This window comes from Uranotaenia lowii, chromosome 3 (assembly GCF_029784155.1).
Source record: "Uranotaenia lowii strain MFRU-FL chromosome 3, ASM2978415v1, whole genome shotgun sequence".
Taxonomy (NCBI): domain Eukaryota; kingdom Metazoa; phylum Arthropoda; class Insecta; order Diptera; family Culicidae; genus Uranotaenia; species Uranotaenia lowii.
The window spans coordinates 43,953,193-43,970,841 of NC_073693.1; the positions used below are offsets into that span (position 1 = coordinate 43,953,193).

The following is a 17,649-nucleotide window of genomic DNA, read 5'->3' on the forward strand; positions in this document are numbered from 1 at the left end:
TTTGTAAATTTTGTAAATTTTGTAAATTTTGTAAATTTTGTAAATTTTGTAAATTTTGTAAATTTTGTAAATTTTGTAAATTTTGTAAATTTTGTAAATTTTGTAAATTTTGTAAATTTGGTAAATTTTGTAAATTTTGTAAATTTTGTAAATTTTGTAATTTTGTAAATTTTGTAAATTTTGTAAATTTTGTAATTTTGTAAATTTTGTAAATTTTGTAAATTTTGTAAATTTTGTAAATTTTGTAAATTTTGTAAATTTTGTAAATTTTGTAAATTTTGTAAATTTTATAAATTTTGTAAATTTTGTAAATTTTGTAAATTTTGTAAATTTTGTAAATTTTGTAAATTTTGAAAATTTTGTAAATTTTGTAAATTTTGTAAATTTTGTAAATTTTGTAAATTTTGTAAATTTTGTAAATTTTGTAAATTTTGTAAATTTTGTAAATTTTGTAAATTTTGTAAATTTTGTAAATTTTGTAAATTTTGTAAATTTTGTAAATTTTGTAAATTTTGTAAATTTTGTAAATTTTGTAAATTTTGTAAATTTTGTAAATTTTGTAAATTTTGTAAATTTGTAAATTTTGTAAATTTTGTAAATTTTGTAAATTTTGTAAATTTTTAAAATTTTGTAAGTTTTGTAAATTTTGTAAATTTTTTAATTTTGTAAATTTTTGATAATTTTGTTTATTTTTTTTTATTTTGTAAATTTTGTAAATTTTGTAAATTTTTTTTTAAATTTTGTAAATTTTGTAAATTTTGTAAATTTTGTAAATTTTGTAAATTTTGTAAATTTTGTAAATTTTGTAAATTTTGTAAATTTTGTAAATTTTGTAAATTTTGTAAATTTTGTAAATTTTGTAAATTTTGTAAATTTTGTAAATTTTGTAAATTTTGTAAATTTTGTAAATTTTGTAAATTTTGTAAATTTTGTAAATTTTGTAAATTTTGTAAATTTTGTAAATTTTGTAAATTTTGTAAATTTTGTAAATTTTGTAAATTTTGTAAATTTTGTAAATTTGTAAATTTTGTAAATTTTGTAAATTTTGTAAATTTTGTAAATTTTGTAAATTTTGTAAATTTTGTAAATTTTGTAAATTTTGTAAATTTTGTAAATTTTGTAAATTTTGTAAATTTTGTAAATTTTGTAAATTTTGTAAATTTTGTAAATTTTGTAAATTTTGTAAATTTTGTAAATTTTGTAAATTTTGTAAATTTTGTAAATTTTGTAAATTTTGTAAATTTTGTAAATTTTGTAAATTTTGTAAATTTTGTAAATTTTGTAAATTTTGTAAATTTTGTAAATTTTGTAAATTTTGTAAATTTTGTAAATTTGGTTAATTTTGTTAATTTTGTACATTTTGTAAATTTTGTAAATTTTGTAAATTTTGTAAATTTTGTAAATTTTGTAAATTTTGTAAATTTTGTAAATTTTGTAAATTTTGTAAATTTTGTAAATTTTGTAAATTTTGTAAATTTTGTAAATTTTGTAAATTTTGTAAATTTTGTAAATTTTGTAAATTTTGTAAATTTTGTAAATTTTGTAAATTTTGTAAATTTTGTAAATTTTGTAAATTTTGTAAATTTTGTGAATTATGTTAATTTTGTTAATTTTACAAATTTTGTAAATTATGTAAATTAAGCAAATTTGTTAATTTTGTTAACTTTGTATAATTATAAACTTTGTATATTTTTAAATTTTATAGGTTTTGTCAATTTTGTAAATTTAGTTAATTTTGTAATTTTGGCATTTTTATAATTTATGGATTTTTTGTCATTTTTGTAAATTTTGTAATTTAATTGAATTTTGTAATTTTAGAAAGTTTTAGTGTTTTTACTGTAATTTTTGTCATTTATGTATATTTTGTAAATTTGATCATTTTCGATTTTTTCTAGAATTTTTGTCTCGTTTTTGTAATTTTTACCATTTTTTTTACTTTTGTCATTGTCAGAAATAAAGAAAACAAAAAAAAATGTCAAAAAATAAAAAAAATTACAAAAATGATAAAAACGAAAAATATGACAAATACACAATGTAATTTCTCTGTGATGTCATGTTTGTCATTTCTATCATTTTTTTTTTTTTAAATTTTTGTGGTTTTCCTCATGCACTTTCGTATTTGTTTAAATTTTTAATTTGTGATATTTGTTTTTAACATTAAATTTGTCTTATTCAAGATTTGGTTTGTTATTTTTATTTTTTCGCCATTTTTTTCATTCTTGGAATTCAAGATTTTTTGTATTCGCTCTTTTTTCTATTTTGTCATATTTTTCTTTTGTTTTTATCATTTTTTTTCATTCAATTTTCAAATTAAATTTTTTGTCATCTCTGTCTGTCTGTCTGTTGTGAATTCTTTACTTGATGTATGTCAAGAAGAATTAGCTTTCAACTTTACATTATGTATAATCAGTGTTTCGTCCAGTGAAATTTTACGATTTTCCAGGAACAAATTTTACATGAGTTTTGCAACAATCGATCGAACTAAAATTGAATGTTGAAAAGTGAGGCGTATTTCCTACAGGGAAACATATAAGAAGGGATGCTAGTCGTAATGTAAAAATTGGAAACCCTATACTAGAGATGCTAGCCGTCTAAATAATAACAAAAACATTCAAAAACAGTGATCCGGTTCCGGCGGCCTTTTTGTGCGTATTCCGTTGGTTTTTGTTTAAAAAAATAAGTGCCCTGCAATGGAAGAACTGGAAGGATCCGAACTTGGCACCAAAGAGTACTGGGAATCGAGCTACGAAACCGAGATTCGTAACTACCAGGACCACGGAGATGTGGGGGAGGTTTGGTTCGACGAGGACAGTCAGCTGAGGATTATTCGGTGGATCCAGCGGCAGGAAAGCCGAATCGGAACCGATGATGGCATCATTGATTTAGGTTTGTATGTGATTTTTGGAAAAAAAAATTATAATATTAAAAATTTAATGTTTTCAATAAAATTCGTTATTCTAGGTTGTGGCAACGGAATGATGTTGGTTGAACTGGCTCGGGAAGGATATAATAATCTAACCGGGGTGGATTACTCTCCTAAAGCGATCCAACTGGCTGAAACAATTTGTCAGGATCAAAAGTTGAAGATCAGTTACAGGGCGGTGGATCTCTTGAACCCTCAGGATGTAGCCTTACTTGGGCAATTTAAGCTCGTCCACGACAAAGGAACCTACGATGCGATAAGTTTACATCCAGATGACCCGAAATCCAAGCGGGCCGCTTACATCGATGGAGTAAGTACATTACTGAGGGATGATGGACTGTTTGTGATAACTTCATGTAATTGGACGCAAAATGAGTTGATTTCCAGCTTTACTGAGGGTTTTGAGCTGGACAGTGTTATTCCAACGCCAACATTTAAATTTGGGGGTACAGTAGGCAATGTGGTCACTTCAGTAGTCTTTAGGAAAAAGTTAAAACAATAGAGTTAATTATTTGAAGTTTTGTTCTTCCAATGTGTTAATTGATGACCAATTCCTTAAATTTTACTTTTAAGCCCACTGATTCTGTTCAATCTTTGTACAAGGGCATCGGCCTCACGTGTATTTGCTCGATCTAAATTGTCCATATCGAAACGTTTTATCTGCTGTTTGATACTTTGCATAGTTTCCATCGAAAGTGTACCAACTAGATCTACCAATTTTGGCCAAAGTGTAGATTCAAATGTTGCTGAGTCATACAGCTCAGCAACAATAGACTGCTGATGGGCTTCATCAGCAGTCATTCGGTAGTTCAACAGCAGCATTTGAGATGCCTTTTGATATCCCATAAGTCGTGGAAATGTGTACGATGAGCAGCCAACAGCTGCTGTTCCCAGTTCAGAAACTAGAGGAGTTTGTAGATAAGCCTAAAAATATTTATCAAAGAGTTAAACTTTCCTCAATATGTTAAGACCAACACCAACCTTTTTCTCCATGAAGATAACATCGCACAGAAGTGCGATGGAAGCACCGATTCCAACAGCTGGGCCGTTAACCACACAGATTATTAGCTTACTGAACTTGTAGAAGGAACGAACCACGTTGGTCAATTCTCTCCCAAAAGCCTCAACAGCACCCAAAGTACCAGCTTCCAACAAATCACCGTAGGCCAACCCGGAGCAAAACCACTCTCCAGCTCCAATCAGTACAACGGCATGAACCGCAGGATCCCGATCTGTCACGGCCAAACAAGCGGACAGCTCTCGAAATGTTTGCACGTTGAAAGCACCATTGTGTCGTTGCAGCTGACCTGTTGTGATCTTGCGAATTGTTCCTAAGTTCTCCACGCGGATGTGAGGGATTCGAATAGCGGATTCTGGCATGGTGGTCAAACGGTTTCCGTTACAGTACTGAGTGGAACTGGTCCTTGTTCATCAGCATCTTCACTACTGACCGATTGATGCAGCTATGATGACCATGATTAGGCAAATCGATGGAAGGCGATTTGCGTCATGAGATTGATCAGCATGTTTTTGGTCTTATTGATTTTAATTTTTTGTTGCCTTGTAACTGAGCTCATCAATATCCATTTATTGACTTTATAGCTGGGAGGAGCCGAAAAGGCAATGGAAGTATGTGGAGGTCATAAGTTTTGCTTAAATCGTACTAGGTACCTGATTCCCTTTATCACTTTCTCTAGGTTCATACGAAGATGCAAGATATGTTTGTAAGTGTCGTGGCCGACTCTTGCTATGCGCGTTTTCTTATTTTAACGTAAACGTGCTAAATTCGAGGATGAAAAATTTTCAAAATAGATTTTTAAAAATTTTTTTTTACCCTGAAAAAATTAGTAACTGCTTTTCAAAACTTATTACGAAAACATATGCAAAGATATGAATGTTAGTAATTTAGTATTTTTGAGTTATCGAAAGTGTTTTATAAGAGGGATGAAAGACATCCCTAATGATAAAAAAGAGTGTTTTATATAGGTTTCTAAAATGATGTTTCTTTATTAAACGTATCACATTTGAGTTATGCTTCTCAGTGAAAGTGAAAAAAACGAGATAAATATCTCGTATTTGGTCCGCAATGTGTTAAGATTTCGTTGATCGCTAAAAATATTGAAAAGAAGTTATAAAAGTTGAAAAAAAAAATACAAAAACTAATAAAAAATGACAAAATGTGAAAAATAATAAAAAATAAAAATTTATGAAAAAATTAAACAAAATAATAAAAAAGGTAAAAAAAAAATAAATTGAAAAATAACAAACATAATAACATTACTTAACATAACAAACCAAATTATAAAAACATAATAAAATGTATCAAAAATTGTAAATACATATTACGAAAAATTATGAATATTAAAAAATGGCAAAAATGATAAAAAGGACATAAACAGCAAGAATATCAAAAATGACAAAAATAATAAAATGTTGTTTGTATCAAGGAAAATAACAAAAATGGCATAAGGCCGAACGATATTTGGCCGAAAATTGTTAGGTCGTTGGGCCTTAGGCCGAATCTCAAATTCATTCGGCTTAAATCCTTTCAGTCAAACAGTCTTCAGTCGAGGCAGTTTGTTATTGTTTGAAAATTCTTCTAATTATTTTTGGAAATTAAGTTAACTATTTTGAAATATATCAAACATTTCGATCATGATTATCAAATAAAAGAAATCTCTACCTGGGAATGTTATTAAAATTATGATCTTGAATTTATTAAAATGGACCTGATTTTTTAAAATTCAGGAAAAAAAAATAAAAACTTTAAAAGTTTAAAAATCTGAAATTAAACGTGATATCCGGCAACTTTAAAACCAAATGTTACAAGATTAAAATATTAAGCCTTGGCATGAACTTAAACTTTTACGTTAATTCTAATAAGAACCTGGGCCATGAAGAACATTTTTTTTTAACTCAAAGAGAATAAGAATTTATATTTCAAGCAATTTTACGTGTATTTATGTGGTTGAGAATAAGAATTCAAATTTTAAGAAATATTAAATGTACATATCTATGATGATAAACTTCTTTCAATAAATGTGATGTCTTTAAAAATTGAATTGCGTTTCAAATTTAAACCCGAATTATTTCAAAAATTTCAAACTTTCATCTTTGTTTTATCTCAAATCTACTTTTAGTCGTAGTATTGTACGCTTTATAGAAATCTAGAGTTATCAATAGATGATACAAGGAAACAAAATTCACATTTTGAGGAGGTGCAAAGAATCTAAGAACTTAATTTAACTTATTTGTGGGTACTGATTTAAAACATGCAAGTATTTCTTTCTATCAGCTTTTATTTTCAAATAACTTTAAGAAATAGGTAAGATTTCAATTGAAATGATTTTGCACTTTTTTGGCAAAACTACATGTAGAGCATTCTTAAGGTTTTGAAAATGAATGATCAACTTTCCTGAAGATCGCGTATAATTGTGACATTTGTGGAAAAATAACTTTTCTTTTTGTTATTTTTTTCCAACTCTGCAAAATACAGGTTTTGAACGAAATTTTAAAAAGATTTAAACCAAAATATATATATATATATTTTTTTAAACATAAGTCAATTTTTTTTGCAGTCTAGAACAAAGTTGTTAAATGTTTAATATCAAATACCTACCCAAAGACTTTCCTAAGTGTTATTTCTTAGATGTCAGAAATATTAACAATTTCTAAAGTTTGTAGAATTTATTTTTCAAAGTATTGAATTCCTGAAACTGAAATGTCTAGAGAACATATGAATCCTAAATTAAATGAAAATGAAATGAAACGTCACATCACCAAAAGAATAGGTGGCCAGAAATTTTTCAGCACGTATTTGGGCCGGACAAATTCAGGTTATTTTATCTTGAAGCCTGGCAAAATTCGGGCATTTGATTTCAAAATTGTCCGGGTAATATCCGGGCAAATTTAATCAAAACCCAGGAATAACTTAATAAAAATCTAGAAATTTGAAAAATTACCAAACTTATCAGCAGATTTTAAATCGTACTTTAGGCTTTCATAAAACCTTTCTTGATTATTTTTATAAAAATGACAATTAATTATCATACTTATACTACTTAATATTACTTAATAAACAACAAGAATGTTTACCATGGTAAAATTGTCATAAGCTAGATTCATAGGTATACTACTCCATTGCTTGCATATGTATTAGTATGCCTGCCAAAAATAGTTATAGAAATTTCACAAAAATGTATGGAATTTTTTTTAAAATTTGAGAAATATGTTCATCAAAGTATCTACAATGCATTAAGCGCTTATGCGAATAGAAAACATATTGTTTACGTGAATTTTCTATTGAATTTAAAAAAATAGCATTTTGCTAAATTCCTTACAGCTGTTTTTTTTTTAAAATTTTGTTGGATTTAAAATAAAGTAGTATTCATTAAAATTTGTAACAAGTCATTTTTTAGCATATTTTTATAACTACATTTGAAAAAAATGCTTGCTGAAATTCGAATATTTTGCTGAAATACTGCTAAATTTCCAAAGAAAAACTGGCTCGTTGTCAGAATATTGAACGCTTTTGAGCATAAATTTTACTAATTGCTACACAAGTTATTTCAAAGTATGCGACTGATTATTTATTTGAGCAATAAGACCCCTCAATTTTCTTTAAATGGTTTTTTTTTTTCAAATCCCTTACATATCATCCGAAATTTCATAACTTCTTTTGACCCTGCGTTTACACGGCTCTGTCGATTGAAGTTAAGCGCAATGTTATACCTAATGATCTACCTATCTTGATAGTGATATAGACAATGTAGGCTATTCCACCCTCTTCTACTGTGTTGGTGAAAGGCAATGTGGTACAAAGAAGGTGATGAACAAAAACGCACACTATTACAGAACTCGCTATTCAAATAGTAAAAAGGTAAACAAAGCCTGCGTCACTTGGAATATTTATGTATCCTATGCGAAAATCGTAAACAGGTTGGATGAAAGGCTCCAAAAAATAGTTATTAGAATTGTTATCAAATTTTTGGAATTCATCTAAAATTCCTATTTTTTAAAGAATAAGTTAGCAATAAAATTATGAAGAAAATACATATGAGCTTCTGTTTTTGTGCAGGCCTGTCCGGAGCTCCGGAGCTCGGTAGCAGCATCAGGGGGGCACCGGATCACTAACTGCAGCGGGTACTGCACGCACTACTCGGCTTGCTCGTTTGCTCACCGATCGACTGACTGACTCCTCGCACGCTTATGTGGGATGACGCGGTATGCGTTTAACCCATTCACACAGAGGGAATGTGATATTCCCATACATCCATTCGTGCGCCACACATCTCCCTTCTTCTCAGAAAAAAACTGTTCTAACAAGTTTTGTTTAAAAAAAAATCGTTAAACATATTAACTCTATTGAATTATCACTCTTTCTTTTTTCTGCCGACTATTTGAAGCTTGATTAATTCTGCCATTTATAACTGGTTGGCGCTGCGTGTCAAGTAATTTAACTGAGAATCGCCTATGCTCTCTTCATTCACTGAACAAAACGTAATGATGACTGCAACAAATATTTCTCCAAAGCTTCATTTGATACGAAAATGTTGAAAATGTGTGTGCAGTGTAGCAATTTATTTTGCTTAAAAGAATAATCTTTGCAACACGATCGTTCAATTTGCAAGTCATCTTATCTCTTATTTTTACTCTCAGCTTCTTCTCGTCCCTTCCTTAACTTAAATCTTTGTCTCTTCTCATCAACTTACCTTAAACTTTCCTTATTCATCTTGTTATCTTTCTATCCAATAACGTTCTCCTTGTTTTGGCTTTTATGTTTTACTGTTCTCTTCATTGATTTTATTATCTCATTGTTCAGCTTAAATCTACTAGTAATTATTTCATTTTCGAAACTTGTTGCGTTCTGATATTCACCATTTATTTTTTGGATCTTTTAATCTTCTAATCAACTTATTTTCTCATCATATCAACTTCTTATCTTGTAATAATCTCTTTTACTCATAGCTCCCACACAATTTCTTCCATCAATTGTTTTCAACTTGCTATATTTCTACCAAAGCATCTTCTCCTTCTTTCATCTTTCTAGTTTCTTATCTTCCAACCGCCTCACAACTCTATTATCTTCCATTCTTCTTACCGTACGATTACCCTAAATCGCGTACATTGGCTGTTGTCTCAGCTCGCCTTTTTTCCAATACAGCTGTCCTCTCAATACTGTTTTTATTTTTTGGTCCTTCCAACTGACAATCGAAAGGTTGCCCAATCAACTCGTCTTGTAATAAAATACAACTATTTTCTCAACACGCTGTTTTTATTTTGCGGTCCTTAAAACTGGCTATTCACAGGCTGTTCTCTCAAATTGCCATTATTTCAATACAATACAGCTCAACACGCTGTTCTTACTTTGTGGTCCTCTCAACTCGCAAGCATAGGCTGTCCTCTCAACTCGCTTGAAATTTTTAACGATACGTTCAGGCTGTCCTCTCAACTCGCCTTTAAATTTCATTGCAGCTGTCCCCTCAACCAGCTGTTTTTACTTTGCGGTCCTCTCAACTCGCAAGCATAGGCTGTCCTCTCAACTCGCCTTCTTAATTCAAGCTGTCCTCACAACTCGCTTGAAATTTTTATCGATACCTTCAGGCTGTCCTCTCAACTCGCCTTCCAATTTCAAACTGTCCTCTCAACCCGCTTGAAATTGTGAACATCATCAAGCTGTCCTCACGACTCGCTTAAAATTTCATTTTTATTTAATGTTGTCTTCTCAATGGAATTGGACTCATCAATTCCAGTTTCGGCATTGTTTCATAACCCGCACATTTTCAAAAATCTCACAACAATATGTAAATATGCTGTTTTCTTTGCTTTTCACTTCAATCTAGGTAGCCTCCTAAAGTTAACTAACAGCGGTTCTGTTTTTGTTTCAACAATTTTCCATATAATGAGTATTCGAATTACTCATTTTGCCACAGTTTATTTTCGATTTATAATTAATAAACTGTTTGATTTTCAAGCAAGATTGACTAAACTAAGTTGAACGTGAACCGTTGACCACATTTGTTTACTTTTTCGGATCGAATTTTTTAAAGTAATTTCTCGTTTTATAATGATGAAGAGAAATTACCTGCCACGGTTGCCATTTGTGCAGCCCTGTCCGGAGCTCGGTAGCAGCACAGGGGGCCACCGGATCACTAACTGCAGCGGGAACTGCACGCACTAGTCAGCTTGCTCGTTTGCTCACCGACCGACTGACTGACTCCTCGCACGCTTACATGGGATGACGCGGTATGCGTTTAACTCATTCACACAGAGGGAATGTTATATACCCATAAATCCATTCGTGCGCCACACAATTTTTAATACCATCAACTATGTTTGGCTCTTTGAATTAGTAAAAAGTTTTATTTGGTGGTTTTTTTGGCGACTGGAAAACAAAAATTTTGTTGATTTTTGTAATAGTATAGTCAGTTCTTGTGAAAATTTCCTAAGTTATCTCACAAAACGACTAATAGTCATCGAAATATTATGCACATACACATGCTCATTTCATAAAATCTTTGCTAAGAATGCAGGCATTTTTTTCGTTGATTTCATCATACATTCGGAGACGACGACGAAATTCTTTTTTTCATGTTCACAATTTATGAACAATACTAGGAAATTTAATGCAAACTTTCCGTTTCATATGACCTCTGAGAATCAATCTTTGATTTCAAGCACTTTTCAGAAGAAACAAACGGCTAATAAAGACAAAATTAACGATTTTGATTTCCATTCCACAGAAAACCAGGAATATTTCATAACTATTCATAATTGTATTAGGAATGCCGTGTGCATACACGGAGCTGCCAAATGAGGTTAAGCGCAATGGCCTACCTGTATATTTCAAGTACTATGATAAAGAGTAAGATTGTCCTTTTGGAAGAATCAAAGTTTCATAAAAAAAAAGTAAGATGTGTCTACACAATATTCGATCGCAAATTTCATACAAGGTGCTTCTGCATTTGGTTTATTTCAGTGTTTCCACTAGGGTTGTTTGAATTTCATATTTCCAATTTTTTTACAATTTTAAGTCCATCGTCCAGTTGATAACAATTGGACCAATTGTGAAGAATGTTTATTGCTGCCTAAGCTGTAGTGATCGTCGGAATCTGTATGGGAAAAAAGAGACTTGTATATTCGAAAAATTGTGCGTAGACTTACTATTCAATCTCCAAGCAATCTCCAAAGCTGCATCAGCTGTCTACTGGTACAGAAAGTTACAAAACTGTTATGTTAGAAAAATACTTGACATATATTAAAATATTATTCCGTCCCCCCAGGATGTCATCAACCAAAGATCATAAAAACCACCGAAAACACCGGACAACTTACAACATATCACAAAAGAATATGTTTTATTAAGAAATTTGATATTTTAAATCTACAGTTATTGTATATGTTTTGTTTTTAATGAGCCCAAATCAAACACGGAACACGGAGGAAGGTGTAAGGATGGCAACACTGCCTCACACTACATATGTATGTACGGCATTCTTGTGTCATAAGTGTTTCTTTCTTTTTTTTGACAGTGTTCCCATACCGGAAAGGGAAGACAAAACGTAAAAAAAACGTTAACCCGAACTTAATTGTAGCATTTTGTGTGTTTTGTTTTCTTCAGACAAACCAAGCAAGGAGATTTTTTTTGTTTTGAAAATATTCTCTCTGAGAGAGATCTTAATTGGTGAAATCAAAAAGTAGGTAAATTTGACACATTTGTTTTCGGGTGCACCACTATTGTTTATTGGTTTTTTTTTCTTCGTTTAACACATGTGAATCGTGAAGAAAGTAAACCGAAGATGGTATCGTTTTTAAGGTTTTTTTTTGTTTAATTTTTCTTCCTTCTATTGGTTTTTGCGTGTTATCGAATTGTGCGGCATCCCATTGTTTTTGTTTTTCGGTTTTACTGCTGTTTAGCTGTTTCGGCATAACTTTGCTGTCATTTACTTTTCTATTGCACGCAGAAGTGGGTGGCAATTTTTACAATAATATTTTTTTCTTTAATAATACTTAGAATATGTGTGTATATGTGTTTTTTTCTTCGTCTGCTTCATCGCTTTTCCTTTTTATAAATATTTATCTAGATGTGTTTTTAATTTTTGCCTGTTCATTTAGCTTCGTCTCTCCCTTTTTGTTTGCTTCTTGGGCCAGTTTCATTCATTTTTCTTCTGGTTTTTGCGTGCCTTTTCTGAGATTTTTATTCTATTTCCAATTGTAAGGGGGTTTGCATTGTTTTTTTTTTATCTAAACATTGCTCGGGTGCATCTTAAGTGTTTTATAAAGCGAGATTTGCAGCGAATGGGTCTATTGTTTTAAGGGACTTTTTTATCATTATTCTACACGGAGAATTTTTAAACTTACTCTCTGCGGTTTTGGGTTTGCCAATTTAGGTTTTTTTTATCTGTATCTCCACATCACGAAATAATGACCTTCAACGTCGAACATCAAACATACAAGAACTGTCAGTTACCACTTTTTTTTATTTACTTCTCTGTTTTTTCATCTTCTTCGTTACGAACGGACGTAAAACGAGTTTATTCTTATTTTTGTTTTGATTTTACAACTACATCATTGTTTTATATTTTTGATTTTAGAATTCTGGAGATTCGGGAAGCAACGAAACAAATGAAGGAAAATTAAGGGATGTCCACATAAAGGTTTCGTTTTGTTTTTTTTTGCATTTTAATCAGGTTTACAAATCGATTCGTCCTCTACGAAACTTGCTCTATATTTGAAAGGATTTGGGTTGCTCGTGTGTGTGTTCTGTTTGTTTGTTTATTCGTGGGTCTTTTTCTGTAAGAGTGTGGATAGAATTGGTGCGGGGTTTAGACACATTTCTATTTAGTAAACTTTTACAATTTCACTATAACTTGGCTCAGAAAGTGGCTGCTGCTGCTGCATTCATCTACTCTAATTAGGTAATGGAATCAATTCAAGAAATAGTTTTACAGTTTTGTTTTGCGTTTGTCGCTCTTTTCGCTACAACGTGCCTTCAACGTTCGTATGAGTGTGTGTGTCTGTGTCCGGGTTTTTTTTTTGTCTTACTTCTCTTTTGTGGAAGAATAGTCGTTTGGCTTGCGTTCAGAAAAGTTTGCAGCAAGGGACGAAAACACATCCCGCTCAATCGAGTTTTACGATGTCGGCCGGCAGTTTTTACTGCCCTCTTTTCGATCCGTTAATTGGCGCCCGGATAGGATTTTATTATTATTTTTATGTCCATTTCCTTCCCATTTCTGCGTAAGATTAGTTTTGATTTTGATGGTTGCATTTTATGTCTGTGAACGCATTCCACGTTATTTGCTCTGAACACGCTCCTCTTCCTTGCTTGCTTGCGTTTCTGATTTTCTGTTCTGTTTTTATTTTGCAATAGCTACAATTAATGGTATTTAACACGTAGGTTTTTACTTTTTTCCGGATGTTTTGTTTTGTCAGTTACGTCGCTTTTTTTGGCTAACTTATCAAACAGTGTTTAAGTTTACTTATATTACAAATGACATTTCTCTCTGCAGTTTTTTTTCGGTTAAAACGAATTCTATGAACGTGATTTGTTGCGATGTCACTTGCACTCGAGATGTGAGTGAATGTTTCGAATAATATGTTTGCGTCTGTATCATTAAGTGTAAATTTGTGTGCGAATGAATGATGATTACAATGATTTGCTTTTTTTCTAGTCCTCTTGGCTTGCTTACTATGAACTTTTTTTTAATAGCTTCTTTTCATTGTTGTTCACTTAAGTTGGCTTAGCTTGGAATCGTCCATTTAAATACTTTTCTTTGCATTTATCAGTTAGAAGTAGTAGAATAATAGCAGGATAGTCTCGTACTCTGGATTGAATTTGATCAAATTGCTGATGTGGTTTTGGGTGACTGACGATGCGTTTGTTTTTTTTTGTGTTCTCTGTTGCAGTGTTGATTGAGCGATTAAAATTTCATTTTTCTTGCTTTCTTACTTTCTTCCACTGTCGTCGTGTTTATGTTTGCTTTAAATGATGGCGATGATGACTTATCGAAATAAGAAGAAACGCGCTGATGATGTGTCAGCTTACTGACGGTTTTTGCGGAGACCTGTCGTGGAAGAAGTAAACAAACATTGAAACAATTAGAATATTCTCATAACAGTCATTGAAAATAATTTAGTAAATTTGTGACTCAACAAAGTGTTACACTCAGATGTGTGTATGTGTGTGAAAATGTGCGTGTGAAAGTCAGAAAACTTTGGAAAAATGTAACTAATTTAGATATAGATCATTATTAAAAATGATAACTTAGTAGTGGCTCCAGAGATACGGTTAGATTCTTAAATTTAAACCAACTGCCTCAGAGTTGTTCCTAGTGGTACATATTGAAATTGATTAAAAAATTTAGTCGAAATTAAGGTATTTTCGATTAAAATTAAAGAGTTGAAGTTTTAAAGATGTGACAGGGTGCGACCGAACAAAATCACAAATGTTCAAATTTTCGAAAGAGTCTTTTCAGTTTCGTTTCTGGCGCACTCTGTATTCTGTAGGTATATGATGTGTTAATTGTTGAGTCCTCAGTGAGAATTATTTGAAGCTAAATTAAGTATTTTTTTTTTTTTTTAGATGAACGTGGAGATATTAATGTGACATTGTGTTCTCAATAATGTTAGTTAACTTTGAATCTGAAATTGAAAATGGAAAATCTGTTTTTTTTACTGGAATTGTGCACGTTTTGGGTGATTCTGACTATGCTGATTGTTGGTGATCAATCAAGTGCCCGAAACAGAAATCCATAAAAATATATGCAACTGTGGTATGATTAGAATATGCACAATAACAAACCGGGTTTTGCGTAGCCCACCTAACGTGGAGTTGTACTTTTTGGTTTGTTATATAGTTTCGCGAATTTTCGTTTCCATTTTCGGGCTGAAATAAAATTCCATTATTAAGATTGATTCCAATTGAAACAATAACTGGCTGAATCAGAATTCAGAGTTATGAAATTCGAGTCCATCAAAATCGCAGTTTTTTTTTGTTTTGGGGAATTTTAAACATCTTGGATTTAATCATCCCATAAAATCGAAGTTGAGATTCAAAAATCAGTTCCAGAATTTTAAATCAGCGTTTAAGATCAAAACTAGCTTTTACTGAACTTCATCAACTATCAGTAAATATTGCATTTCGAGTTTTTTAAATTGTTTTTCATCAAATAATTTTTGCTGTCCATTCTTAAAAACTTGCGCCGGATTTTCAACAAAAACTTACTTATGTTGTTTTCGTGTATGAACACTGACTTCAACAACGTGTTAAATTTCTTTGATTTCTGAAAAAAATCTAAAATATGTTTATGATAAAAAAATGAAACTTGAAAAGTGTCGAAAAAATGTTCGTTTATTCGGGTTATTACTTATTGTATCTTCAATAACTGGACCCAAAAGTATCTCTAAGAGATTAACCAATCTATATGCAAACCTTTAGATTGTATGTTCACAATTCAATTGACATTCTTTCTCTGCATAAGCACTCGACTCCTTCGATCGATGGATACCACATTCCTCCTTCACTCAATGAAGATTTTTCTACCACATGCCGTTTGTTTTTTTGAGATGGCGTATTCGCCTTTGCATAAAAGGGCGAACCCATCGAATCTTTATTTTACAAATGGCGAACTCGCTCCATCCATGTTTTTAATAGCAAATTCGCCTTTTCTTTTATTACTGTTGTCAAACTCGTCTCATAATTTTTTCGCGAACCTGCTTTATCATAGTTTTTACTTGGCGAACCCGTCTCATCCTTTTTTACATTTGGCGAAACTGCCTTGTCACATGTTTTTATATAGTAAACCTGTTAATTTTTGAAAGATCCTTTTTCTTCCTACTTACATCGTCTTTTTACTCCTCGTCACCAATATTGTATCTTGAATAACTGGATAACTGAATCCAAAAGTATCTCTAAGAGGTTGACCAATCTATATTCCGTCCTTTAAATTGTACGTCTAAAATTCAATTGACATTTTTTCTCTGTAGCACACGACCTACAATCACTCGACTCCTTCGATCGATAGATACCACACGAGTGTTAAAGGGTGTTCGGATCAGAATGTGGTCAAATAAAATTCGCTGTATATTTTGAATCATTCCTATAAAAAACCTGAACACCCCTCATTTTGTAGGTGTGTGTGCGTGTGTAGAATGATGCTCTGGGTTGCCTGGTACCCAGATTTGTCTGTAAAACACAGACTTTTGACCCTTCGTCCAGATATTGGCCTGACACAGATCTTACCCACACAGCAAAAAAAAAAATGTTACTGTGGGCGATGTAATTTCAGGTGATGTTAGCCAATCTATGTATATTTTTTGATTTTGGTTAAAATATTACACCTAAACGATGTACACAACTCGCACGCATCATGCAGTGTAATATAATAACCTGCTCTGTAGTATAACGACTGACCACACTGACATGACACTTAGAACAAAAATTCAACCATTTTCTGTCTAATTTTTTGTTGTCAGATTTTGCAGGTTCGCAATACCGACGGCAGGTGGCGAACCTGAAAAGTTTGACAAAAAATGCCCTGTAGGAAAAATGGTCCTGTTTAGCCCGATTTTATCGTAGAAATTGCGTGTTTTATTTTGAAAGTTGGGTGGCATTTCCTAACTGGGATAGCATTTCTTCAAATCGATCGATGCGCACTCTGGAATCGACATTGCGTACTGTTGGAAAAATTATCCAGAAAACGAAATCGAGTGTCCAGTCAGTATGGTCAGTGGTATAACATCAAGTAGTCAATGTTTATTCCAAATGACATTTTAAATTTTGTTCGTATCGAAACGGAAGAAATGGATTGTGAAACTCAGGAGATTTTTTTCTGCTGGTAAGTCGTGTCAATACTGATAATACATCTAAGCAAAACTAATGTTGATAGTTTCTTGACATAATTCTTCGTTTTCAGGAATTTTGGCCCATGTTTATCGGCGATGATAATTTGCACTGATTTAAAATAGCCGGATCTGAAGGTGAGTATTTCATGTACAACTTTTTATCCTCCTTGTTAAATATATTGTTTGAAGTTTAAACAGGAATGGATTGGCGTTTTCAAAAGCGAAATTGCATAACCAATGGTCATCCAAGGGACAGAACATTGCCAAGTCTCGACATGCGCGCGAAAAGCTGAAAGAATAACGTGAGACCGTTCAAATTCCAGAAGAACGGAATAAGGCTGAACGAGGGAATCTTGGCTGCAAGCTGCAGCCTGCAACTGAACAAATATCTTGGCAGTTTCTGTTCAAGTTAGGCAGTCCATGATCAAACATGTGAAACATTTCAAAAGGATTCTGGTAGGCTCACCGGTGCAAGTTTGACTGAAACTGTTTTTTTACGGTTTCTCATTCTTACACCTTATCAAAAAAGTTTTCCGTATCCAAACAATCTGAGAAGAAAAGTGCTGTTTCAAAAACAAAGCTGACCAGAGAAAACGTTATTCTAAAGACGAACAGAAAAACAACAACATAATCTAACAATGAATTTTGGGATTTTTTTAATATTCATTATTATATTAAAGAAATACAATCATCTCTTAAAATTTTATTGCTGTGTTCAAATCTTATTTAATGAAGATTTCCACTGCCTCCTTTCAGTGGGGTGATTTGAATAAGAGAATGGGGCTCCGTTAAAATTTTTCGCCTACCTCGAGAACTAATCGAGCAAATGGAAACAAATTTGATATGGGAAGGCATTTGGAATCGATAAATGTTTATATGCTTTT

General features: G+C 31.7%; 3 protein-coding genes across 7 annotated transcripts in view; 1 reads left to right on the top strand and 2 right to left on the bottom strand.

Annotated features, from left to right (window-relative positions):
* The first annotated feature begins 2,575 nt into the window (after positions 1-2,575).
* LOC129754267 (EEF1A lysine methyltransferase 2) lies at positions 2,576-3,440 on the top strand. The gene is made up of 2 exons (XM_055750221.1): positions 2,576-2,886; positions 2,962-3,440. Exons 1-2 carry the CDS (start codon positions 2,691-2,693, stop codon positions 3,423-3,425), a joined length of 660 nt encoding a protein of 219 aa, XP_055606196.1. The 5' UTR covers positions 2,576-2,690; the 3' UTR covers positions 3,426-3,440.
* On the bottom strand, positions 2,974-4,394 carry LOC129754263 (enoyl-CoA delta isomerase 2-like). The gene is made up of 2 exons (XM_055750214.1): positions 3,905-4,394; positions 2,974-3,847 (listed from the first exon to the last, which is right to left on the bottom strand). Exons 1-2 carry the CDS (start codon positions 4,301-4,303, stop codon positions 3,479-3,481), a joined length of 768 nt encoding a protein of 255 aa, XP_055606189.1. The 5' UTR covers positions 4,304-4,394; the 3' UTR covers positions 2,974-3,478.
* A 6,859-nt stretch (positions 4,395-11,253) lies between these two features.
* The window catches only part of LOC129754264 (protein FAM133-like), a 264,628-nt gene continuing 258,232 nt past the window's right edge, over positions 11,254-17,649 (bottom strand). For all 5 annotated transcript variants that reach the window (XM_055750219.1, XM_055750217.1, XM_055750215.1 and 2 more), the window contains one exon: positions 11,254-13,986. In XM_055750219.1, the coding sequence (XP_055606194.1) occupies positions 13,964-13,986 (23 nt within the window). In that variant the 3' untranslated portion in view covers positions 11,254-13,963. The remainder of the gene's footprint in view (positions 13,987-17,649) is intronic.

Bases quoted from the DNA above. Each gene is read 5' to 3' on its own strand.
- LOC129754263 (XM_055750214.1), bottom strand. From the start codon at position 4,303: ATGCCAGAATCCGCTATTCGAATCCCTCACATCCGCGTGGAGAACTTA. The intron at 3,848-3,904 runs GTTGGTGTTGGT...AAATATTTTTAG, and splicing joins TTATCTTCATGGAGAAAAAG to GCTTATCTACAAACTCCTCT.
- LOC129754267 (XM_055750221.1), top strand. From the start codon at position 2,691: ATGGAAGAACTGGAAGGATCCGAACTTGGCACCAAAGAGTACTGGGAA. The intron at 2,887-2,961 runs GTTTGTATGTGA...TCGTTATTCTAG, and splicing joins TGATGGCATCATTGATTTAG to GTTGTGGCAACGGAATGATG.